The sequence below is a fragment of the Lonchura striata genome, chromosome 6 (assembly GCF_050655825.1).
Source record: "Lonchura striata isolate lonStrDom1 chromosome 6, ASM5065582v1, whole genome shotgun sequence".
Lineage (NCBI taxonomy): Eukaryota > Metazoa > Chordata > Aves > Passeriformes > Estrildidae > Lonchura > Lonchura striata.
This window is the reverse complement of record NC_140708.1, coordinates 40,760,856-40,787,491: the sequence shown is the minus strand read 5'-3', so window position 1 is coordinate 40,787,491 and position 26,636 is coordinate 40,760,856. Positions and strand designations below refer to the sequence as shown.

At 47.7% G+C, this 26,636-nt stretch overlaps 1 protein-coding gene across 5 annotated transcripts in view; it reads right to left on the bottom strand.

The window, feature by feature from the left end:
* INPP5A (inositol polyphosphate-5-phosphatase A) overlaps positions 1-26,636 on the bottom strand; it is a 185,735-nt gene that overhangs the window by 110,006 nt on the left and 49,093 nt on the right. For all 5 annotated transcript variants that reach the window (XM_085583039.1, XM_085583036.1, XM_085583038.1 and 2 more), the window contains 2 exons: positions 22,644-22,744; positions 21,257-21,344 (listed from right to left, as the gene is read on the bottom strand). In XM_085583039.1, coding sequence (XP_085439165.1) covers positions 21,257-21,344; positions 22,644-22,744 — 189 coding nt within the window. The remainder of the gene's footprint in view (positions 1-21,256; positions 21,345-22,643; positions 22,745-26,636) is intronic.

The window sequence follows — 26,636 nt, the reverse complement described above, 5'->3', positions numbered from 1 at the left end:
AGAATTATTGAACAAACCTTTGCTGTTGAAGATAGAACAAGTGTTCAACTTTGCTTTTCAAATTGCACTGGCAGCTTTTAAAGAAATAACACAGGTCAGTAGAAACAAACCAAACATTACTGGGAGTCCATCAGATCTATTTATCCTCATCACTGTTCTATTTGAAAACAACTCTTTCTTTTAATACTATACCTAGTATGAGCTGATTTTTTTTCTACTAGGTCTTTATTAACCTGTGAGAATATAAGGAAAACCAAGTGCTTTAACAGATTACTAATCTAACTTGATCTTCATTACTCCTATGCATATTTGGTTCATTTAGCATCTGCAGTAATGAGGGGCTTCATCTGGGTGATGGAGAGTCTTTGTCCTAAGCTGGCAGCTCCACAAGAAGCTGTTCACATCAGGTACCCATCTTGGGCAAAGTATACTCAAATGAACCCTTTTTGGTGAGGCAGCAGATGGCCATGTTACACCCAAACACTGAGTTCAGCCCCTTCAGCAGAACCCATCCAAACACACAAAGGACAGCAGCATTTTATGAAAAATTAAAGACTTTTCTACAGTTTGACAAAAACAAACTTGATGAATTCTCTGAACACAGACGACAGTTGCTCATTTGCAGGGGTTCTCAAACCATGGAGTGAAGAGGCTCCCAGTGCCAGGCCCAGTCCCAGCACAGACATGGGCACCTGTACAGAGCAGGATCTGCAGCAGAACTGCTGATCTGAATTCTGAATCAGCCATCGTGACTCCAGCTCTTTCTGATCACTGCTTCAGTGGGCTTCTGTCAGGAAATGCTAACAAGCCTCTAAGCTCTTTAAGAGCTTAACAAATTTTCAGTTTGCTCCTATAGATTTCATGCGGAATATTTGTTTCCCACACGTAGTGCCATGACACAGCATTCAATCATATTTGTCTTTGCCCTGATATATGGTCCAACCACAGTACACTTGGTCAAACCTTTGCCAGCCTGTCAGTTACAAATTTTTCGTACTCTTTAGGAAAGTCCAGTGACAAGTGATTGAATTGAAAGACAATCTGGGCACCACACTGATCTTACATAAACTGACAAACTAAACACAACCAGCAAGACTAAACAGCTACTGACTTCTTTTTTTTTAATATCACAGCTAGGGCAAGGTTGCTAAGGACAATGTGGCACAGTCCTGCAGCAGCTAAGGATCCTCCTGCCATGTGATCTCTTAACCCTGGCACTGGTATTTTCACATGTCAGGACAACGATATTCAAAGTTCTCCTTTTTGCCAATGGAACGGAAACATTTTTGAAAACAGAGAAAAATACCCAAATAGATAATGGGTCTGTACTCTCTTTAATTTCCAAAGTAAAACAGTATGCAATATTGCTTTTCCATTTGGAAATATTTTTTAAAAGGAAAGGAGGAAAGTTTTAGTGCTGCTGTGTTAAACACAGCTGTCAAAGCTGCCCACAAGACAATGACTGCAAAGCTATGAAGGAAGGAGACAACATTTAAAGACTGTTAGGAATACTTTCTTGCTTTCCATCTTTACACTGTCGCATGTAAACCTGTGGTTTTTTGCTCTTTTACTATTTCCTTGGCCTACACTCTTAAAGACTTACTCCCTTATTCCCTTCCTATTTTTTGATTACTGAACTGGATATTTTATGAACAAACTCTAAGTATATTCATTAACCCACAGTCAAAAAACATCCCTGAAAATAAACAAAGGATCTTTTCTATTTAGCACATACAAAGAGTATCAGGTTTATAAACTACATTTACAACACTCACATTAGTAAAAAATCAAATTGCATTTTTTTCCCCTTTGCCCTCACCACAAGTGATCTGAAAGGACATGAAAAACATTGCCAGATTTCCCAGGACATGGGGAACCCCACCAGTGAGCTGGTGGTACCTACAGATTCCTATGTCTAAGTCTTACAGCCCTGGGAACACACTTGTGTGCCATGTCACAGGAATACCAGAAAAGCAGACACAGGTTTAAAAAAACCCAAATAGTATGAACCCAGGAATTTTGACCAAACTCCTGCACACTAACAATGGCTGATGAATAACCTGGCTGAAGAGATGCACTCATGGAGGGAAGTGGACAATGACCAAAACAGCCATTAGCTCCAACAAGTAATTTACAGAGATCCAGTTTTAGTCATCCTAATTGATGATGTTGCCTTGAATTAAACAGAATAAACACATGATCCAGGAATGGAACACTGCAAACTGTGCCTATGGAAACATATGAAGGTGTGAACAGTGACTCGGGGACAGCTGGGGTGCACTGAAGGCTCTGCAGGACAGACCCAACGGCTTAAGGGTGTTTTTTAACACTGACCAAACTCCTCTCTGTTCATGGAAGAGGCCCCTCCCATGCCCATTGCAGCTCTCCTTTCCTGCTACGTTTCAGCACTGAGCTGGTGCTCTGCCATTGCTGCAACACATCAATAAACCTGTTCAGAAGAACATTTTGATATCTAAAACTCAACAGGCTGCTTTTTAAGAGAAAACGACATTTTTAAAATGCAGGTGACTGTATTTTACCCTTTCCACTAACCAGGAAGACCTAAATACCTCCACCCCCAGAGTACACAATGCTGCAGCGCCAGGGCCTGAGCAAGTCCCACTTAAAGAGCTCATTACACTGCCGCATACCTATTGCTGGTCGGATGTAAAATGAAGTTAAACCAATGAAGCAAAAATAATCCATTTAATGCTTATGCTCTGTGATGCATTTCTATGGGGTTTCTATTGTTGTTGCTACAGTGCTTCTGTTCATTCTTATGCTTTAGTGGTTCAACTGCAATTTATCAGCCTGGAGTGGAAAATACCTGGCACCTACTTAAAATGCATGGAGCTAGCAATAAAATTAACCTTGTGGCAATTGTTTTCCCACATGTTTGATAGACCAATGTCAGCTCATCTGTTAGAAGGAAATAAAAAAGTCAAGCCTAAATGTACAAAAAATTATGATGGAAGCCTTAAATAAAGCAAGGGTAATGCAAGTTTATTGAGTCAAAAATCAATCAATCAATGACCGAGTGGATTAGGAGCACCTCATAAGCCCCAAAGAAATAATTTGCCCAAACACAGAGATTTAACGGTAGAGGACCAAATTCCAACACTTTTAGGAAGTAAGTAATGAAAAATCAATTTGAAAGGAAAAACAGATCAAGAACCCTGGATTCTGACATGCCGACACATTTATTGCTGAATACCATTTCTTGGCTGACCCGAAAACTTCGGAAGGTGTTTATTTACTTTCAACACCTTCCCGAGATCAATATTTTTAATTTGGATCCGAGTTATTATTTTTCACATCACAGCATCGGGGAGTGGAGTAAAGTGGCTCATATTTTAGTGCTAAAAAGATCGATATGACAGTTTCACCTTCACTGCAGCCCCCCGCAGCCGCACGGGTGCACATCATCACGTCCCGCAGGGGGGTGCAGTGCCGCGGCACGGGGAGCAGGTCATCACCCAGCCCCAGCTCCAGACAGCCCATGATTTACCTGGTCATGAAGGGCCTGGTGCCCTTAGAAAACCAATCTTGCTTCTCTCACTTTATCAGGCCTGTCTCTTACCCGGTGTACGGGAAGGGGGAGGGGGCAGGATGAGAGAGAAGGGGAAGAGAGGGAGGGCAGGAGCAGAGCGAAAGACAATCAGTTTCACAAAGCGGATTACGTCCCTCATCGTAAATGCATCCATTCGTTTTTACCTTCCTTGAACCAGGGCACATCTGTAATCGATAATTAATTTTCCATAAATTTCAAAATATTGTTCTGGTGGCTGGAAGAAGTGGAGCGCATGGGGGAAGCAGGAGGGAGGATCCTGTGGCACGAGGGGCTCTTCGTGGGCTCCGTGGCTCCATCGATCGGCGCTGCAGCGCTGGCGAGAGCCACCGAGGCAGCGGGCACTGCCCACACCTCCTGCCCTGCTCCAGGAGGCACAGCCACCCCTGAGCGCTCTGGCCTGGCTCTGCCTGCCCTCCCCTGGGACACACCGGCTTCAGAGGCACCTTGTGCCGACAGTCTCGGGGCTCCAAACCCCCCTTCCACAACAGCGTCGTCCCTCCAGGGCAGGAGACTCAGACGTGGCACAAACACCAACACCACGCTTCAGAAAAAGGACAAGTGTTTCCAAATACTGAAAAGAGCATTAACTGCAGGTTTTACTGTACACAGGTCAGTGACATGGAGGTCAGGGATGGGATGTGTGTGGCATGAGAACAGGCCTGTGGGACTTGTGGCTGGCAGAGCTTGGAAGACTCAAGCTTACGTGGGCATGCATGCACTGCTCAGGAAACTGCTGCAGGCTGACTACGCTGTCTGGACAAAGTACTTGCATGATACAGAACCACAACTCAAACCCAAGCACTAATTGCACACCCCAAGTGATTCTGTAACAAAATGGTGATGTCCAGCCCTGAGAAGTCATTGGTGATACAACAACATAGCTGTTACTTGTTACTTAGCGCAGTAATCAGTTCCTTAAAAGCCCAGCTCACTTTAAACCACATGGATAGCAAAATGGGAAAATCATCTACCAGTAAGAAGCATTTATGAGGAAATCTCACACTTTCTTCTTAGCGTGTCTTAGAAAACAAGCAGCAGAGAGACAAGGAAGAAATGTGTCTCTGCAAGATGGGCTGCTCCAAAGAACACGTTCTTTTCTCAGCATAATTAATAGCTCACACTCTTTAAAAAATTGCCTTCATGAAGTCCTGTACTTGGAAGAGTGATAAATGACAGTCATCCTCCTGGGGTGTGTTCCAGAATACTAACTGAAAAGTAAATGCAGGACTATTTCTCCAAATTATGTATCTGAGCTAAAGGTCATATTAAAGGAGCAGCTTTATGTAATGACATTAAGTGAAAGCCAGCAGCTTCTGGCTTACTGACAGCAGCACTGCAAAGTCAGGGTAAGGAGACTTGCTCGGACTCACAGGGACATGCACAGCACCCAGGCACGCTGCCCCTGATACACCTCTTCTGTGTGGAGAGGGATTGATACCCACTTCTAAATTCCAGTCACTAAGTCCTTCTAGATTCAAGAAGTGGAGAACTGCAGTGACTGACAAATATCCCAAACGTGTGGATGGTCACCTGTGTTTTTATGATACTGTTTAGAAGGAAGAGTCCTTGGATTTCACTGCAAAACATCTAATTTTCCATTTCAATCTTGCACTCAGTAAGAATTCTTGGTTTGCTGACCTCTGCAGTCAGAAACCAAGGGGATCCAGGCCGACAAATGCAATTTTTTTACTATTACGTTAATATTAGGAGATCAGAAAACAAACACTGAAACCTGGCTGAGACTATCCCTAGGATCCTGGTGTTCCCAGGGGCTATTTAGAAGCCTAGCAGGGAACAAGTTTGTGAGTTGGTATCTCACCTGGGAGAAAGGCTGAAAACTGAGGACATGTCCAAGGCCCCTGGAAAAATTCCATCACTGGATGTGCTCTGATGCAGACACATACCTTGGATAATGCTCCCAAACTTCTCCACTCTACCATCCTTGCTAAGGAACACATCCTTCCCACTCAGCCAGTACAGACACACAGCATTTTACTGGCCTGTTAATACCCGCTGCATCTCTGGAGAAGACTTACAAACACTATGCAAGTGGTGTTTTGTTGGCATATAGTTAAAGGCACAAAAATGAAGCAGAGCTGTAGGGCACTGGAAATCCTAAGAAATGACTGCCAAGTGACTGTCTCCAGTTTCATAGCCTGGTTTAGGATTGGTTCATTGACGTTTTTTTAAGTTTGTATTTTACAAGTGTTCTGATTTTTTTAGCTCAGATTTTTCTCACTCTTTCAGGACCACTGGAGATACTTTTTCCTGGTCCATCAAAAAAATCATTTCCATATACAAAAGAATAACCCTAGTCTACATGGAGAAATTACCAGTCAATATGAATTTATAGCAAAGAAGCTGTTTTGCATTTCCACAGAAAACAACAGCTTCCAATTTATATTTTCATCCCTTCCTTCCCCATTTACCTCCGAGGACTCTGGCCCACAGGCAAGTGTTCTCCCACTGCTGCCCAAAAGCTAAGTGCAGGTACCACCAGAAAGGAGTCCTTGTTCCTGCCTAGAGGGCCAGCCTGGAGAGAGGGCACACCCATGGAGGGAAGGCCCAGAGTGTGTGCAGCACATCAGCTCTGCTTCAGCCTAAGCGTCCCAATGCAGAGATTTGCACTCTCTTTGTTTCACAAAGAAATGAGTCAGTACAGAAATACTCCATCTTTTTTGGAGACCTTTTCAGGAATGCAAGGCATATAAGACTGCAGCGCTTCGAGCCTAGGTTTGGTAAGCCATTACTGTAATTAGCTGAGAGAGACAAAAATTCTTGCAAAACAAGTTAGAGGGTTTTGTGTTTTGTTGTGAGTTTTTGGTATGTGTGTGTGTGTGTTGGTTTGGTTGGGTTTTTTAGATTAGAATTATGATTTGTCTTCTACTCCCCAGGGTACAAACATTTAATGATCATTAGGACTTTGTTCCTAACATTCTCACACACTACCCACCCACGCAGACTTCCTTTCCTTACATGATTCCTTACTCCATGGTCCAAATCCCCCAAACTGCTCTACTCTAAATGGTCAAACCATCAACTATGAATTTGAATTCATATTAAATTCTGGCCCAGTTTTTAGGCAGGCCTATGTCTCACAACTTCCATCATTGTGAGCTGTACCTACAGGCATGTGCTGTCCCAGCCTGCTTCCAGGGTCATGGACTGGCTCATCACTGGCACATCTGCTGACTTTCAGACATTAAAGATCCGCCCTAACACTGTATGAGACAGATTTCCACCTTCCACAGTATTTATATCATTTGGTGCTCCCACTTGGACAAGCTGATTCCCTTTCCTGCCCCAAATAAAACTTTGGATTCCGTTACTTCCAAATAACAAGGTCAGTAAAGGAGCACTTTTCAGATGCCAATTCCTGTTTATAGCACATTTTTTTCCTATGCTTATTACAAAGCAGATGGTAAGATAAACCTCCTAGTTTGAGGAAAAATTACATGGATGTCTCAGAACCCTGGTACAGCAGCAATCTTCAGCAAAGAAAAACACGCCTCCTTGTCAGAGATGGGAGCCTGTTATAAATGTTAGGATGAGTGCTTCTCCACTAAACCTAAGAGACAAAAGATGCACAACCTGAATACTCCAACTGGAAGGACGCTGGGGCCACCAGTCACACAAGCACACCCAAAGCCCATGGGCAAACCTGTCCTCCCCAACAGCCAAGACCACTTTGACCCCATCACCCCTGCCAGGGAGGGACCCTGCACAGGACACAGCAACTGTGGCTGTGTGGGCAATCCAGGAGTCATGTCCATCACTCCCAGGACCAATGTTCACGGGGAGTTTGCTTCATTCAGAAATCAGATTTTACATTTTTCTCCAACAACATCTTTTGTTTGCCTGGAAAAGATGGAATAGAATGGAACCAATCCCAAACTCCTTTACGCTTTGGTATGCACAACTAAAAGAAGGGAACAGATAACAACCCTTCCCAGCTGCAACTGCTGCCACCTCTGGAGACCTGGTATTTATCCTGTTTATTCAAAAAATTGAATGATCAGTTGCTTTTGTTTTGCTACATTTATTTATGTTAATAAATTACTGTCAATATGGCAATCTGTGTTTGGTGTAAAGGCCAGAATTGAGGCACAAAGCTACTCCTGTACAGTGAGCCACACAGTAAATAGCAATATTTGGAACTATTTGGACAGAGACAGCAATGTGTCAGCCAGAATTCATGAGCAAAATTCACTAAATTTGTCAAAATGACTAAACCCCACATTTCTACCTTTTCCTCTTTTGTTTCACACACTTTGCATGTCAGACAAATTATCACGAAAATAGTCCTCGTTTGACATTTCATTGCTTAATGCTTTACTGGTGCAGTAAAACAAGACAACTGCTGAAATTATAGGAAAATAAATTTGTAATTTCTTCCTCATTTAGCCATTTTTGAAGCTTGTGTATAGGAAAGTCATTAATGTTATGTCCTCCTATCGACGTTCCAAGCCTTTCAAGGGATAACTAATGTTTTTTCTATACTCTTCCATGTGGCCAGTTAAATTAGACACATTATTTCTGTGCTGTTAGGGAACACTGATCAATAGATACTTGGAAAGCCCTCTAAAACGAAGTGGAAACACTTCCTCAGTGTCAGAGGGCTCTAGTTTGGGTGTGTATGCTGCAAACACTGCTAAATGTAACAGAGCAGTGAGAGCGTGTCTGAAGCATTCCAGCCCTCGCGTCCAAAGCTCCGCACGCTCACGGCTCTGGCAGGCATGACTCGCTGTCTGCTGGGCCTTTGTCACGGGCTCTGTCCCTGGGAATGCCCCACTGCCGAAACCCACCGGCCTCCATCAGCACAGCCTGCACAGCCCGCAGGCTTCACCTCAGCTCAGCTCCACTCCAGAGCTGTGCAGAACCGCACCATCTTCCTTCGGAAATCAGTGCTCAGTGTCTTTCCCAGCAACAGCCATACCCTGAGATATGATCAGGTGGCATAACACAACTTCACCTTTCGCTCCCATTCGTTTTTAGTTCATTGTGAAATAACAGCTGCATTCCAGCCTTTCTGCACAGTATGGTGGGTGAGCAGTGCAGTGAAACCTGACTGCCATAGGATGTCCACAGTCAGGGTGTGAGCCATCTCATGGATTGCTTTCTTTTTGGCTACAAATGCTGTATTATAACATTATTTCAAACACTAATAAACCCATTCATTTCTGTCAGTAAACACCATACAACTGATTTCTTTTACAGTCACACTGATCTTATTTAAGTATTAATTCAGTGCCTCAGACAAATACATTAGCAAGTGCCTTAAGCAGCATTTCATAATTTCTCAAGCAATTACTTTCTTATTTTCCAATCTCACATCTTTTCTTAAAAGCCAGAGCTGTTCCACATCAAACATTTTGTCACACAAACCAAATTCCACACATGCATTACCTGAAAAGAGCTGTTAATAACATGAAGGCTCTATGTAACTGGCCCTGCCCTTCATCCTGCTACACACAAATGCAAACTGGATTTCTGACTGCTCCATACCTTGGGCTTTTATTTTCTGTAAAAAGACAAAACTTGGGAACTAGGTGCCCAAATTTCTAAAGAGGACCCCTAGGTGGGGGTTTGAAAACTTCAATTTAAAGCATTTCCTGTATTGTGTCAGATCCTCGATTACTTGAGCAGATAACACTGTTTTCCATTACCATGCCTTCTGTTTTATTAAATACACCACATCCTTCCGAGCACTTATCAAGGCTTTACTCAGAGTGCTCCTGGAGCCGCAGCCCTTGTGAGGAGCCCGCTCAGCTGGGGGGCAGTGGGGGCTGTGGACTCTGCCAGGGCTGCTGAGCACAGCCCCGCAGCCCGAGCAGAAGGCTGGGAGGATCCTCCTGCTTTAGAAGTGAAGGTTTAGGTCCGAGTGGATACACTGCACAACACTTCAGTGTCCAACACGCATTCCTCAGCGTGCTGAACGCAGCACGGAATGAAACACTCAGCGCTGGGGGAAGAGACTGCTCAGGGGTGGGCTGCTGAACACGGACACTGAGCAACCCTCAGCTCTCCTTTCTGGTCCTGGGAAGCTCCCTCGCCCTTGGCCCGGACCGGAGATGTTCACAGTGAACACGCAGGTGGGGAATCACAGCCCCTGTGCCCACAGTGCCCGCTGGGGAAACTGGCCCCTGAGCACCGGGCCTGCACTGACCCCATCCTCTGAGCACCGGGCCTGCACTGACCCCGGGCGCTGAGCACCGGGCCCGCACTGACCCCGGGTGCTGAGCACCGGGCCCACACTGACCCCGGGCCCGCACTGACCCCGGGCGCTGAGCACCGGGCCCGCACTGACCCCGGGTGCTGAGCACCGGGCCCGCACTGACCCCGGGTGCTGAGCACCGGGCCCACACTGACCCCGGGCGCTGAGCACCGGGCCCGCACTGACCCCGGGCGCTGAGCACCGGGCCCGCACTGACCCCGGGCACTGACCCCGGGCCCGCACTGACCCCGGGCGCTGAGCACCGGGCCTGCACTGACCCCGGGCGCTGAGCACCGGGCCCGCACTGACCCCGGGTGCTGAGCACCGGGCCCGCACTGACCCCGGGCGCTGAGCACCGGGCCTGCACTGACCCCGGGCGCTGAGCACCGGGCCCGCACTGACCCCGGGCACTGAGCACCGGGCCCGCAGTGACCCCGGGCGCTGAGCACCGGGCCTGCACTGACCCCGGGCGCTGAGCACCGGGCCCGCACTGACCCCGGGTGCTGAGCACCGGGCCCGCACTGACCCCGGGCGCTGAGCACCGGGCCCGCACTGACCCCGGGCGCTGAGCACCGGGCCCGCACTGACCCCGGGCGCTGAGCACCGGGCCTGCACTGACCCCGGGTGCTGAGCACCGGGCCCGCACTGACCCCGGGCCCGCACTGACCCCGGGCGCTGAGCACCGGGCCCGCACTGACCCCGGGCCCGCACTGACCCCGGGCGCTGAGCACCGGGCCCGCACTGACCCCGGGCGCTGAGCACCGGGCCTGCACTGACCCCGGGCGCTGAGCACCGGGCCCGCACTGACCCCGGGCCCGCACTGACCCCGGGCGCTGAGCACCGGGCCCGCACTGACCCCGGGTGCTGAGCACCGGGCCCGCACTGACCCCGGGTGCTGAGCACCGGGCCCGCACTGACCCCGGGCGCTGAGCACCGGGCCCGCACTGACCCCGGGTGCTGAGCACCGGGCCCGCACTGACCCCGGGTGCTGAGCACCGGGCCCGCAGTGACCCCGGGCGCTGAGCACCGGGCCCGCACTGACCCCGGGTGCTGAGCACCGGGCCCGCACTGACCCCGGGTGCTGAGCACCGGGCCCGCACTGACCCCGGGCGCTGAGCACCGGGCCCGCACTGACCCCGGGTGCTGAGCACCGGGCCCGCACTGACCCCGGGCGCTGAGCACCGGGCCCGCACTGACCCCGGGCACTGAGCACCGGGCCCGCACTGACCCCGGGTGCTGAGCACCGGGCCCGCCCGGTGTCTCCGGCGTCTCCAGCCCGGTGCTGCTCCACTGCACCCAGTGCCACACAGCAGGGTCCTGGGGACCGGCAGAGACACACAGGGCATGGCAGCATCAGGCCCTGCACTCAGGGAGGGACGGATGCCACCACCAAAGCCATGAGCATAGCCTGTACCAAGACAGCCTTTAACTCTGCAAAGCCTGCTCTCAGCTCCCCTGCCATGGAAATTTCTTTCCTTTCACCCCCAGAAGACTTGCCCTGTTCTTGGACTGCAAAGAAACAGTATTAAAATAAAAGGCAAGAAAACAAAACTTTTATTCCATTCACAATAAGTGAAAATCCCTACTAGTCATGCTTTCCCTCAAAATTCTTCACTGTTTGAATAGAACATGCTTATCAAACTCAATTATTCTTCAAGAGATATGTACTTCTTTAAGTTTTATGTTCTTCAAGTAGTACGTACTATAACAAAAGGGAAAAAGCTAAGTAAAAATGGAGAACTTTCATACAAAAAGCAGTCAACAAGTCCCTGCCATGGACTCCCAAATCAAAGCCTTGGAAATATGTCAGCAATATTACTGCACTGTCAAAAGCAGAGTTGTCAAACAAATGGCAGATGAATGAGAAGATTTACTGTTCGAAGTATGTGTTGAGCCAACAATAACTCTTTCCATAAATCTTTGGTCAAATTAGTTTAAGAACATGCCGTAATTAAATATGCAACAAGGCAGAAGCAAACAAAAATGCCACCTGCTCCTGCACTAAAAGGAGAGCAGCTCGACCCACGGCAGCCCGCAGCAATGCCGCAGGTGAGCCGCTGCCGGCGGCCCAGGGCGAGGAACTGCCCAAGGGCGCTTTCTGCTGCTCCTGCCACAGCACACAGCGAACAAAACCGGCAAAACAAACCCCCAAACACGCCCTGTGCCGTTCTGCCTGCGGGCAGGCCGGGGACAGGGCCCGCCGGAGCGGGGAGAGGGGCGGCGGCGGCCGCGCCGCCCTCGGCCGCTCTCTGGGGGCCGCTCCTGCCCCGGCCCCGGCTCCTGCCCCTCCTCGGCTGCCCGCTCCTGCCCCGGCTCCTGCTCCGGCAGCTGTCCCTCCTCGGCCGGGTGCTCCCAGCCCAGCCCCGCACAGCTCCCCAGACCCGCGGCCGGGACACGGTGCCGGGTACACGGTGCCGGCACACGGTGATGGGGACACGGTGGTGGGGACACGGTGCCGGGACACGGTGGTGGGGACACGGTGCCGGGACACGGTGATGGGGACAAGGTGCTGGGCACACGGTGCCAGGGAGCACCAGCCAAGGACTGCCAGCCACAGCAAGGCTCTGCGGGAAAGGAGTGCTAGGCTTTGCTTTAGCCTCACCTCTGCAGCAGCAATTAGAAAAGTCTTTTTTTGAAACTTTTAAAAGCTTAAAATAGTTGGTTTCTTCCTGTGTTCAGAGACAGTAGTCTACAATTTAATTTCAAGTATTTCAAGTATTTCAAAGTTTTAGACAGATGTATTCCTACAAAAACAGGTTGTAATTATTCTTTACAAATAATTTCTTTTCTTAACCATGTAGTCTGTTGCACAACTGCAGGATGAAATTCTGAATATAAAATCCACAGCTCATAGAAAATTCAATTATATAGATGAATTCCATAGCTGATACAAAACAGTATAACTATTTTGTGGATAAGGAAGAGCTGCTTTATCACCGATTTTCTCAGCATCGGCACATCTGTAAGCAACAGAGATGCATGCATGACTGTGTTACTAGGCTACTGATCTGTGAAATCCCTCACTGTTTTGTAATTATTCCTCCTCTCACAATTATATAAAAGTGTCAGAAAACAGGTGGAAGATGAGCCATGCCCTCCCAACAAGAATTCTGTTGATGGGTTAAGAGATGCAATTCAAAAATGCATAGGAAAAAAGACAAAACCAGAGGAATGTTCTTGCTGTGGCAACACCTTTCAAATTCCATTTCCCACCCTGAAGAGATTGGAAGATATTACCTGACAGACAACTTAGTTCCCTAAGAAATTAAGTGGAAGGTTTCATTTCAGGTGGTTGTAAGTAAATGTTCATGTCACAGAATGACAATAGTTCTACAACCATTTTTCCAGGGTTTGGTCAGAAACTGTAGGATTAACTTTAACATTCACCAGCTTTCTTCACGAGCTAATTTTTGTTCAATTAAAAGACGATAGAAGCTAATGAAGAGGTCAAACTTTGTGACATGCATTTCAAGAAAGCTCCCAACCTTGTACTTCACCAAAACTACTGAAAAAGCAGGAAGCTTTAAAAGGAAAGGATTCTGGGTTACAATGAAGACAATGAACACGATGAGGATGGACACAGTGAGGTAAGAACTGCTGGAACATGTGCAGAACCAGTCTCCACCAAGTGTAGTACCAGCCCTGATCCCTGGCAGGCACTGCCACCACGAGGCTCCATCCTGCTTTGCATTTTCCCTACAAACAGGGTTAAAATTCTCATTTTTCCATTTCCATTTTTCTACCACACACACCTCGCTAGAAGCACTTCTGTGCATGTAAGCACATGGCTGGAGATTTGCTTCTGGCACTTTAGGGCATTTATAAGGAATACTAACATGTTTTTCAAATTGTTTTATTCCTTTTATTCTGCCTAGGAAGGGGAGCTAGGAGAAAATAAAGATCACACAAGAATCCAAGTAGCCAGCACTTGCACACAACCAGTGCTCTGCTGCCAGCTCTTGCCCAGGACACCCACCCAGCCCTGGGCACCCTCTCGCTGCCCCTAGCTTTACACATGCTTCCACATGCTTGAATACCAACAAAAAAATCCCAAAGGACTGGCGGGGTAAGATTTGTTTAAAAATATTTACACTAATTTATCACTTAGGGAAAACAAAACAACAGTGAGACACAGGGGAGAATTTGCTCAGGAGTGATGTGGGAGACTGATGATGACAGAACACCTGCAGGTTTCTCATATGTGCCTCTTAGAAAGGAGTCTGGACTTTTCTCCATCCCAGAAGATTGTTCCCTGGATGAACCTCAGAGGAATTAATTTGAGAAGAGAGTCTGAATGACACTTGTGGCTCCTTCTGTGGCATCACCTGCCCTTGCAGAACTGCCCAGTCTCCAACCCTCCCTCCAGAGATCATCACATCTTGCCAAGCAGTGCTGCTGCCACCCACTCAGACAAATTCCTGCTTCTCTGGGTTGGCATAATTTTTACAGATAACAGTATAAAATTCAACACTGGTATACAAATTATCTTTCTATGGAAAGGAGAGGGAGGAAGAAGGGGTAATATGGAAACAGGTTCATGTGAGTAGTAAAAGAAAATTCACTTAAAGACTACAATAATCAAGAAGCAAGAAATCACACTCTGAAGTCTGCTGTTCAGCAGTGGGTTAGTGACAAATCTGAGCCTGTGATCAACATCCCAGCAGCAGCAGAGCCCCTTCTCCAGCCTGCCCAGAGCCAGAGCGCTGCCCCTGAAAGTCTCCCTCTGTGTGTGTGCGTGTCCCCAGCATGGTGACAGCATGTGCCCAGCGTGTCCCCAGCGTGGTGACAGTGTGTCCCCAGCATGGTGACAGCGTGTCCCCAGCATGGTGACAGCGTGTGCCCAGTGTGGTGACAGTGTGCGCCCAGTGTGTCCCCAGCGTATGCCAGTGTGTCTCCAGCCTGGTGGCAGTGTGTCCCCAGCGTGTCCCCAGTGTGGTGGCAATGTGTGCCAGCGTGTCCCTAGCGTGGTGGCAGTGTGTCCCCAGCCCGGTGGCAGTGTGTGCGCGTGTCCCCAGCCTGCTGGCAGGGTGTGCCCAGCATGTCCCCAGCCCGGTGGCAGCGTGTGCCCAGTGTGTCCCCAGTGTGGTGGCAGTGTATGCCAGCATGTCCCCAGCGTGTCCCCAGCCCGGCGGCAGTGCATGCCCAGCATGTCCACAGCGTGGTGGCAGTGTGTACTGGTGTGTCTCCAGCGTGTCCCCAGCATGTCCCCAGCCTGGTGGCAGCGTGTCCCCTCCTGGTGGCAGTGTGTCCCCAGTGTGTCCCCAGCCCAGTGGCAGTGTGTGCCCAGCATGCCCTCCCAGCTGCAGTGCGGGGCTCCTGCAGGGTGCCCAGCGCCCGCAGCCGGGCACTGCAGCCTGGAGCTCCAGCTCCATCTCCTGGGGAAATCCTGCCTTTCTGCCAAGCCTCGACATTCCTGTAACACTGTTAATGAAGAAGTGGCCTGAGAAGTCATCACCATGTGAATTCCCTCAATATTCAATTCAATTACAGCTCTCTTCTTAAATCATCTTTTTTACTTAACCAAACTCTAAATTGACAGAACTAATAAGCTCGGGAGAATCAGTGTACACCATCCATTTCTGGGAACAGGACAATATTTTCTAAGACGCATTAATAACTACGACAGGATTTATGTGTAAGATAAATTCATTTCAATTTCCTTTTTCAATTAATGGCCAATTATTTGAACTCAGCTCAACCAAAAATATTACTCAAGTATCATTAATCTAACAAAAATTAACTTTAATATTCTCTCAGTAACAAGCAGATATAATTTTAAGGTACAATAACACACTTGAATAACATGTTGTCCATCTGTATTCTCAGGACCACTGCTCCCCACTGGACCCCCCTGTCATGCTGGCTCAGGTTATTGCCCTTAAGGATAGTGACTTGGGCAAAGGTCTGCCCTGGATGCTGCTGCAGGCTACCAGTGCATTATCTACACTGGAGTAAGAGCCATTTTACATTTAAAAAAATGCTGGTACAGAGCGTGTGAAGTAAAAACCATCCAGGGGAAAAAAAAGCAAGCACAACCTTTTCCTGCATACCCTGGCAGTGCCTGGACTTGCCTCAGTGCTCCCACAGCCTGGTGCCACCCACCCCCAGCAGGGGCACGGGCGCTGCATGGCCTGCGCCAGCGCTGAGCCTGTGCTGCTCTGGGTCAGCGAGTGCCCGGGGTGCAGGGACACAGCTCGGACAGGGCACCCACCAAGCACCAGTGCACACAGCAGGGGCAGCGAGGGGCGTTCAGCTGCCCACAGCCCCCAGGACCCGTGCCCTCGGAGAGGGTGCGATGGCAGGAGACCACCTGGGCACTGACTGACTGCTGCCTCTGCTGCCTTCAGCACCCACCTCTCTGCCTCAGCAACTGAAGCACAGGGGCGTGGACAGAAAGCTTGTCAGAAAAGTGCCTCTTACCACTGTATTCTTTATAACTTACTTTGTCCATCCCCCAGGTGGTTATTGCAGGGAAGTTTCATTTCAGTCATTATCTCACCAAACCCACATTTCAATGTGGGGAGCTGTGCAAGCACAGCAACCTCTCTCTCTTCAGTCCATTGGAATTAATAAAATTCTGCTTGCAGTTTGAGGCTCTGGTGTTGTTTAAACACATCTGTCTAATGTCAGGAATGCTGGTTTTGAAAGGATGGTTTTTGTTTTGTTTTTTAATTTGATTGAAACCCTGCTATACAATGAACTATTTGCAGTGCACTGCACTGTTATCAGGAGGAGGAGGCTGGAACTTCAGCACACCACATGCAGAGCCCAGTGGCATTTGTTCATTGCAAGGTCACCTGCGGGTCTGGGCAGGCACACAGACAATGGAGAACTCTGTTTATTTTTAAAAAATAAACCTACACTGGGAAGCAGAGCAATTACCCCACTGTGCAGATGCTTCTGCCCATCAGCTAAGGGCTGTGCCAACCACACAGCTCCCAAAATGCTCCCTCAACACTCCAGGCAGGAGCTGGTGGTCAGCTTGCCCTTGGAGGTCTGGTTTGCCAGGAGTCCTCAGGAATGACGTACTCCAGGAAAGATTCTCTCCCAGCCTACAGAAACCACACGTTCAATGCAGCAAAAAGGCTTTAAGCTACACAGGACTTTCCTCTGCCTTCTCTGAACAATGAAAAGGAAGCCAAGGATTTGCTAAGCTATGTAAGACCTTAATTGAGTACTCCAGAAATCAATAAATACACGGCACAAAACAAAACTAGACTTGATCTCATTACAATAAAAATGTCACTGATTATACCGACATGTTTTCATATAAAAACAGTTATGGATTTGATGCAAACATCAATGTATTTCTGACTGATATTTACCTTCAGTACATTTTCTTATTCCAGAAAAAAACCACTTTATTTACCATTAACTTGGGTTATTCGAGAAGTATTGACATGCAAAGTTCAACACTCCCAACAATTTTTGAGTAATTCTTCACATAGAAAAGTGACAAGATTTATAATTTACCCCTTACATGAAATATACCAAGTACAATAAAATTAACAGAGAATGTAAATAACGGGATGTTTGGTAAAATCAATGGAAGTGCAAAGACCTGTTTTATTACAAGTGAAGTCCATTCAGTATAGTCACAAATAAAAAATGCAATGTTCTGAATTTTTCAGCCTCTCATATTTTTACCTATTTCAGTCTTCTTATATCTGTCTTTTCATTAATTGTACATTCTTCAACAGAAATCAAGATCTACCCCCTACATAACATTTTATACAACAAAAGAAAGTACCATGCTTTCAAACAGGGATTTACAGGTATTTGAGTGTCTGAAATTCAGCACATGAGCCAGTTTATCCAGACTTGACTGCTATTGGTATTTCCAGTCAGAAATGAAACAGCAGCACAGCTGCCAGTTTAGTTAATCTGAAATTTCTGGGAAGCCATTGTCAGCCCTGCAGAGGCTGTCACCCACTGTCCTCATCCATAACTGCTGGAAGCGCTGAGCTCCAGCACTGCCCCCTTCCCAGCGCTGAGAGCCATCAGCTCTAATGCAGCAGCTCTCTGCCAAGAGATTCATCTTCAGGTCATTTTATAATTTTTAAATCTGAGAGAGCTGGGCCTCTCCCAGGTGTGACACGGACTGCTTCATCCCTGTGCACCCTGTGAGACCCGTGCTGCCCCCAGAGCCTGGCCCCAAGAAAGCCTTGGGCCAGGAGTCACTGCCCAGGCTGCAGTGCCAGCCTGACCCTGCGGGCTGGCCCCTTCCCTGGGACAGGGACCTGCTGCCCCAGCACCTTCCCTGGCCTTGCACTCTGCTCTGGCATTTATTCTGTGCCATGCGTTTCACAGTTTTGAGTGGAAGGAAATCCCACACAGTCTCACCCTACCATCCCTCCTAGGAGAACAAACACAGCCCACTGAACCACAGCTCTCTCCCTCATCACAGCACCTACCCCACTCCCCACACCTAAAACCAGTCGCTCCTACACCAGATTTGGTATACATGACCATAAATGACAAATCCTGGTAGTAAGATGTACGTCTGGGATGATGCAAAATGATCCATTTTGATCCTTCATACAATGTGGATTATTAGTTTTTAAAATGAAGTGGCTCCACTAGAGACTCCTCATTTTTATGCCAGTTTCTTACTTCTGGTGTGGAATTTGCACCTGTGCTGCTGTGAGCTGGAGACAGAGGCTGCTGACAGTGTTGTCTCAGATCCTGCTGCCAGTCCTACCACAGCCAAGCTGAGTAACTGTGGCAGCAAAATCTGGTTCGGTTTTGCAGGAGCCAAGCCAAGGAAAGCCTTACAGAGGAAGTGATGCCAAAACTGGTAAAAAAGGGGATGTGAGAGCAGCAGGGATAAAGGTTAGCCAAACTGTAACTACTTGAGCTTCTCCCTTTCTAAAGCAAATAGCGTTATACAACAATATATGATAAACATTTATATTTCAGAGAGGTAATAATATAAAGACAAAGCTACAATCTGCTGCCAAGTCTGTGCCTTAGAAGGGATGGAAAAAAGCCCACAGAAGTTACAGAACTTCGCAGTCAAACAGAACTAACAAGGAAACACGGAGACACGTGACATTGTACAAGGCAAACCACACTGCAGATAAGACCAAAACTTTACCCTAAATGGACACAGCACACGTGAAACCCCTGCTCACGCAGTCACACATACACACACACACACTGAGCAGAGGAGCTGGAGATCTGCCATTCAAATCACAAGTGTGAAAAACCATTTCTATGAATCTTTGATTCCTGACAGCAGTGCCAGGATGTGTGAGTGCAGACTGGGAGCATTCAGTGCCTAAAAGCAGACTCTAACAAGCCAGAAGTTTAAAGAACTCAATGTGAAAGTGCACTCTCTCTTCTGTCCAGGTTTTTGGGCTTTGGTTCCAAGCCACAACTACAGACTAACAATGAAGGTATAAAACACTCCTCTAGCACACAGCATTTCCTCCCAGTGATAGTAACACAAAACATCATTGAATAATTGCTCTTCCTTTGGGTTCTGCCTTTTCACGCTAAGCAGATTCAGCTCTAAAAGATTCTTAAAGATACAAACAGCCTATCATGTGGAGTACACATCAAACACTTCTGTAAACCCATTGTGTATCTTTACAGTCACCACTTCAACAGGAGGGCAATTTAACCAAACAATAAGAACATGTTTTTGGTTACACTATTTCCATGGAAAATAACATTGGTACTAGCTGTCTTTTTTTATATCTTCCCCTTTATTGAATCGATACGTTGAAAGAACTTTTTTTTTGCCCCCTGGAAAGCTCAGCTTTAGTAAACGAAGGATTAGAAGGAAAAAAACTTCAAAGTAATATTTATGACAAGAAAGGGGGAAATACAAAGATGGCTGGGGAATACTGCAAGAAACACAGTGCTAGAAAATAATGCTGCTATGTGAAACAAGAAACCACATTAGTTCTTGAACTGAGGACATTGCAAAATACAGGGTTCTTCACAGAGACACAAACAGCACATGCTCTGACTGGGATTCCTGTTCAACCTAAGAGCCTTTCTATCCACCACAGGAATGCCATCAAATCGAATCAAGGTACCTTATGCTAAATAAAATAATTCAATACTATGAAGGATGTGACTATTCTTAAACACAAAAAAGTTGTATCTTGTTATTGGACTGTATTTTGTTATGGATTAATCTTCTATGCTGTTTCCCTAATTACGATCACAGATGATTATCCCTTTTTCCTGTATCACAGAAAAGTCTTGGCTGGAAGGGAGCTCTGGAGCTCACTGGCTGAAGGCAGATCAGGTAAATACAGAACCCCTTGCAGCTCCCCTGCCCACATCAGGAGATCTGTGCTGCAGGACCCCAACAGGGTCTCCACCAGTGTGTGGAATCATCTGGATGCAGCTCAGACCTGTGAGTGACTCCAAAACATGCAGCTCTGTACTACTGCTTTTACCTACCAGCACTTTCTGAACATCTGCAGAGTACAGTTTCAACATTAGTGACCCACTAACGGTTTGTCCCTCTAAGGCTCAGGAAAGCTGATAATCTTTTTATCTTCTCCAATGAGCAAGAGAAAAAAAACATTGATTCCTCTCCTCCAGATTCATCTTAGTTGGGCTTCTAGCCAGGTTTATTAAAAAAAAGAAGAAATAAAAACCCTTCCAGGTTCTTATTCCCTGAGCTTATATGCATCCAAGCTGGGGTTTGTGTGTGTGCTGGGTACCTGTTTTTTTATTGTCTGAACTTTCCCAGGTGCCATCTCTGGCTGGCCCAGGTCTCCAGCCAGGCTCCTCCGAGCCACCACTGCCCCTGAGCAGCATAGTGGGGGAGAAGGAATCTCTGCCCTGGGAACGAGGGTGCTGTCACTGATTCACCTCCAAAGGGCTGTTTTCTCCTGTACAACCTAGCAGTGATGACTTGGACACACAGCAGACGTGTTGGCACGATGCACAGCCCTGGCACCAAGCACACAAGCCTTTCTGCTCTGAGGAAGGGCAGCCCTGCACACATCATTCACATGTACCTGAACACCACTCATGCTAATGCACACTTGTGCTCTGGCTGCTGCCACCATGCCTCAGGCCAGTGAGGCTGTGAGCCAGCTCTGGAGATCCCTTACACAGGCCCTGCACCCTTGCCAAGCTCGCCACCAGCTCATCACACTCAGTGCTGGCACCACCTCACACTGCCGGACACTGCCAGGCTCTGAAACAGAAGGTGATTCTGAGCTAACAAAGTCTGTGCTGGACAAAAAAAGACCTTAGACAATCATTTGAAAGAAAAGATGCCCTGCACACTGATATTCTGCTCATTCTAAATGGATGCACCTCTGTGAAATCAGCAGGTACCCATGCCACAGAATAAACACTGTTAATAGTAAAACACAGTAGTAGTAAAATCAGAATCATCATCAGGATGGAAACAGCGCACAGTCCCACATGGGTCACAAACCCCAAACAGAAGAAATTCACCTTCAGTTAAACTACACTCATGAAATAAAGAAATTTACCGTGAAATGTTCCTGTGATTTATAGTTCTCATCCAGGTAAACTCGAGCTCTGTTGTAGTCTTTCATTGCATCACTTGATAACAGTTCTCTGAAAGAGAAAGAAAAGACTGAACGTTGTGCAGGGAGATACAAATGTGCTGCCTTGCCTCAGCATTGCTCTGTGCTGTGACATCCCCAGCACCACCTCTTGCTCTGGGGGGAATTTCAGGGACGGCGCTGTCCCTGACACAGCCGCCTGCCTGCACGCTCCAGAGCTGCCCTCAGCAGCCGCACCGCGACTTTCCCAGCGCCGTTTGGACACGACCAGGAAGGGTGCGGGTCCGTGGTGCCCACAACACTCCGGGAATTTGGGCATTTGTGCTGCCGGTGCCGCAGCCCCGAGCGGGCCCGAGCGGGCCCCGAGCGCGGCCCCGAGCGGGCCCGAGCGGGCCCGAGCGCGGCCCCGAGCGGGCCCCGAGCGCGGCCCCGAGCGCGGCCCCGAGCGCGGCCCCGAGCGCGGCCCCGAGCGCGCAGCGCCCGCCGCCGCCAGCAGAGGGCGCGCGCGGCCGCGGCTCGCGGGCGCTGCCCGCGTTCCCTCCCAGCCCGATAGATTAAACCGGGATAGATTACACCGGGGATAAATTAAACTGGGATAGATCACACCGGGGATAAATTAAACTGGGGTAGATTACACCGGGGATAAATTAAACTGGGGTAGATTACACCGGGGATAAATTAAACTGGGATAGATCACACCGGGGATAAATTAAACTGGGATAGATCACACCGGGGATAAATTAAACTGGGGTAGATTACACCGGGGATAAATTAAACTGGGGTAGATTACACCCAAATAGATTACACCCGAATAGATTAAACCGGGATAGATTACACTGGGGATAAATTACACTGGGATTCATTAAACTGGGATAGATTACACCGGGGATAGATTCCACTAGTATAGATTACACCGGGGATAAATTAAAATGGGATAGATTACACCCGGGATAAATTAACATGGCATTCATTAAACTGGGATAGATTACACCCGGGATAAATTAAACTGGGATAGATTACACGAGGGATAAATTAAACCTGGATTCATTAAACTGGGGATAAATTACACCCGGGATAAATTGGACCGGGATACATTAAACTGGGATACATTACACCAGGGATAAATTGAACTACAAATAAATTACACTGGGATACATTAAACCAGGAATAAATTAAACCGGGATACATTGAACTCGGAATAAATAAAACCAGGATACATTGAACTGGGAATAAATTAAACCAGGATACATGAAACTGGGATACATTACACCGGGATAAGCAATCCCAGCGCTGACTGAGCGCTCCTGCCCTTGCCCCTGCCTCAGGCCCAGGCTGTGCCCCCACCACTTACTTCACGAACTTGTCTACATGAGACATTGAAGCTTCATAGTTCTTCCCTCCGAATTCCTGACAGTGTAAAGCCATGAAATGGGGCTTGTGTGCATGGACCACCTGGAAGAGAGAGAAAAGCGAGGTTTAACGCTCAGCACACAGCAAGAACACAGATCTGCGTGCTCAGGGAGGGCTGGCAACTACTACCCGAGAGGTCACTGCACAATAAGCAGCAAGGGGAGCATCATTTGCTATCCACATAATAGACTCATAATACATAATTATTATCTCAAATATTCTTAACTAATATTTCCTTTTTTAAACTATGACTTAGTTCCTGGGCTAAATATATATTTTTAATATATTTTAGTATTTATATTTAAAATGTAAATAAACTTTTCCACTCAAAGATGACAGGATTAAGATAATCCAGACCTTTCCTTGTCTGGGAGGTAGAAGAATTCAAACAATTAATTTGCTAAAGTGGATTTTTTTTTCGACTTTTACAAAATTTCTCAGTGCTGTTTAGCAGCACTTTAGCAGTTGTGTTTGATATTTTTATTTATGGAATATCTTATTTGCAAAAGTATTTAAATAACAGATGCCCGTACACACCTGTTAACACTGAAGACATGGAAATCCATCATGCTATTCCAAGTGTTAGTCTTGAAAACTGCAAATATCTTAGATACTACTCAGTCAGCACTAGGATGCAATTACCATACCAAAACCCTTGAATGTCCGTCTTTCCTCATACCTCAAATCAAATAAAGTGTTTATAAATTTGCTGCTGTTTTGAAGAGACATTCAGTGTTTTTCTGTTCTATGGAATTTTCTCTGCTTTGCCTCTATTCAGAACTGCAAACACCACATTTAAAATGTCTCTGCTAATACTGAGTCTCCATACCTTGTGTTCCATGCCTTATTGTGAATGGATGGACACAAGCTCCAGAACAACTTCCATTTCAAAAGGGAACAGTCCGAAACAATCGACCCTGTGCCAGTGCAAGCATACGTGGAGAGAATTCAAGTCCCAGATGGGATTCACTCGTTTCTCAAGGGTGGCACTGGGTGGCCCCAGCCAGCAGAGGCCACGCTGTCCGTGCAGCCTTGGCAGGAGTGGGGGGCTGCTGGCAGCCCCTGGGCAGGGCTGGGGTGCTCTGCCCTCGGGTCACACTGCAGAGCTCTCACCTCAACACACAGCGAGGAACAGCTGGAAAAAAGGGACTGCTCCCCCTCCTGCTCACTGTCTTGCTGCTGGAGCCCTGCAACTCCCAAAAAGCACAGACACGGTATTGCTGTTACAGCACGGTAGTGCTGCTTTTAATTATTTAAATCAACAGTGACCAATATCGCTGTTAAAAGGTCTTTAGGCATCGTGGAACCACAGAATAGCTGAAAGGGGCCTTAAAGCTTATCTCCTTCCACCCCGTTGGCAGGGAAACCTGCCACTGAAGCAGGCTGCTCCAAGCCCTGTCCAAGCTGGCCAAGAACACTTCCAGGGATGGGGCACCACAATAGAGACAATAGAGAGAAACTGCCATTTGATGCGATGACAGAGTGCAAAATCCTTCATTCCTGACTACACAATTAGACAATTAAGCTCAAAGACAATGAATTAAGGATCAGCAAAATCTGAAGTGCAGCAGGTTCCATTGAGCCAGAGGCAGTCACAGGTCCGTGCTTTGAGCTGGCACCTTCCTGTGGCAGCGGCAGAGCTGCCCAGCTCGGGACAGCAGCAGGGAGGGCACAGGGACCTGCAGGTGCCAGACCCTGCCCCAGGCTCCCCGGAGCACAGCAGGGCAGTGCCAGCGAGGCTCAGCACCGCTGGCAGCACGTCCCTCCCTGCTCAGGGACACTCCTGGCACGCTGCTCTCCACCCGTGCCCAGCACAGCCCCTGCCAGAGGGCCAGGGGGCTCAGGACCAGTGGGACAGGGCGGTGGGGCTCCAGCCAGGGCCAGCGAGGGGAAGCCTGGCAGCGGCTCGTGCACACCAGAGCCGAGCAGAACCTGGTGTGCTGCACATCCAGCGAGCCACAGCGCTGCCAGTAACCCCTGCAGAAAGAAGGGAATGTCCTGCCTGGGTTTCTGAGTCATGTCCAACAGCCACTTCCTCTGTGCCTCAGCTTCCCGGCCACTGAGACATCTTGGCACTAACCTGCTTGGTGAAACATTCTGAGGTGAGCTGCTGCTGGCAGGGTTACTGGATAAAAGGAAAAAGGAAATACTCCCACTCAGGTGTTTGATGATTACTGAGCACTTCAATTAGACCATTAATGCTGGTTTCTGCCAACAGAGATATCAGCACCTTGCTTTAAAGCATGCCATCATCAGTAGGGACGGAGAATGAGCCAGAGTAGGATCCAACAGTAAGTTTAACTGGGGGGAAGGAGGGGAAAAATAAAAAAGCAGATGACAGACCAGATGTCAAAAACCATATCTGAAATGCAAGGAATTACACCCAGCTGGGACATGCTTTTCCTCTGATATATATTTCCTATCATAGATTTATTTACAAACAACGAAGACACAGTTGCTGAGAAGATGTCCATGTACAGATGTTCCTTTCTTCCCAAGGCCCTGCCCAAGGGACCACTGGCAGTAGGCTGCCATCAGAGCCAGCAGCAGCAAATGACAATGAACACTAAATTTACCTCACTGGCTCATTTTGTTGGCTGTCTGGAGAGCAACACTAACCAAACACAGCCCATGAAGCAGAGCTCTGCAACAGAGCTCATCTGTGGACCCTAACACCAGGCCATCCCAACTCTCCATGCGCTTTACTGCTCCCAGTCAGTTCTGGATTCCAAGTCCTGATTTAATCTACTTGGAGAGCTCTATGAAGACACCATGATCAGAAAGCAGTGTAACTATTTAATCCTGTAAAGCAAACACACCCCCATCACTGTCTCAGTACACCACACACAGGAACGTGCTGAGCATTGTGTCACTCATTTTAACTGCTGAGAGTTTGCTCCAGTAAGAGCTCTTCTTACACAGCCCACAAAAATACTGACTGGTAAGACAACCGTAATAAACTATTTTAAGTAAGATTTAGGAACCATCAGTCACAAGGAGCCCTGAATTGGGAGTCCTGCAGTGAGACAAGACAACAGAAAACACTTCCAGGCTCTGAAGATGCAGGACACAGTTATTTCTTTGTTTGTACACAAATCTTTGAGAACTTGAAATCTTAGTGGGTATTAAAAAAAAAAAGTATTTTTTTGATGGGGAAATAGCATTGGCTTAATAGCAGTGAGGTCCTTGTGGCATTTCTTGCAGGTTAAACCACTAGAACATACCTGAATATTAGTTACGTCCTCTCATATAATAAGTACCCTCCAACTAAAAGGAAATTGGCTCTGCTTCATTACCTTTTACTAGTTTTCTACTCTTATGGAAGAACAAACAGTACATAATAATGAGTAATGAATACTTCAGAGCTAAAAACTCCCAGTTGCCAGAAGTTAAAGACCATACATGAGACCACATAAATAATGAATTTGCATCCACAGCAACACAGCGTATTTACAAAGTTGGGCATTATTTTCAATTTGGGATACGCAAAAGTAGTGAAAAGGCAGCCACAGTCAGGAGTTTCTTTTGGGGGTGTATGTAACTAAGCAAGATGCTCCAGCACAGCTGAGTATGAGCACAGAACTGGTGAGACCTACAAGCCTGACTGACATCTCCTCGTTCCACAGGCGTTTTCCTGCCTGGGCAGGGCATGGGCAGGGTGGGGCAGGCTGTGCTGGAGCTGGGGCAGCAGCCAGGACAGGACACAGCTCCACGCTGCTGGCCAGCTCTCGGAGAGGGCAGCGGGGGCACGGGGGCACGGGCACCAGGGTTAGACCTCAACTGTATTGACAGAGTATTTTCAATTTCTCTAAGCCTGAAGAAGAGGCTCCTCCTGGGGACAGCACCCAGAGCTGCACTCAGCTGCACTCAGCCAGCACCCCAGCCCCGCATCCCCCTACCCTTGTCACAGGCCATGGGTTCAAACCAACAACCA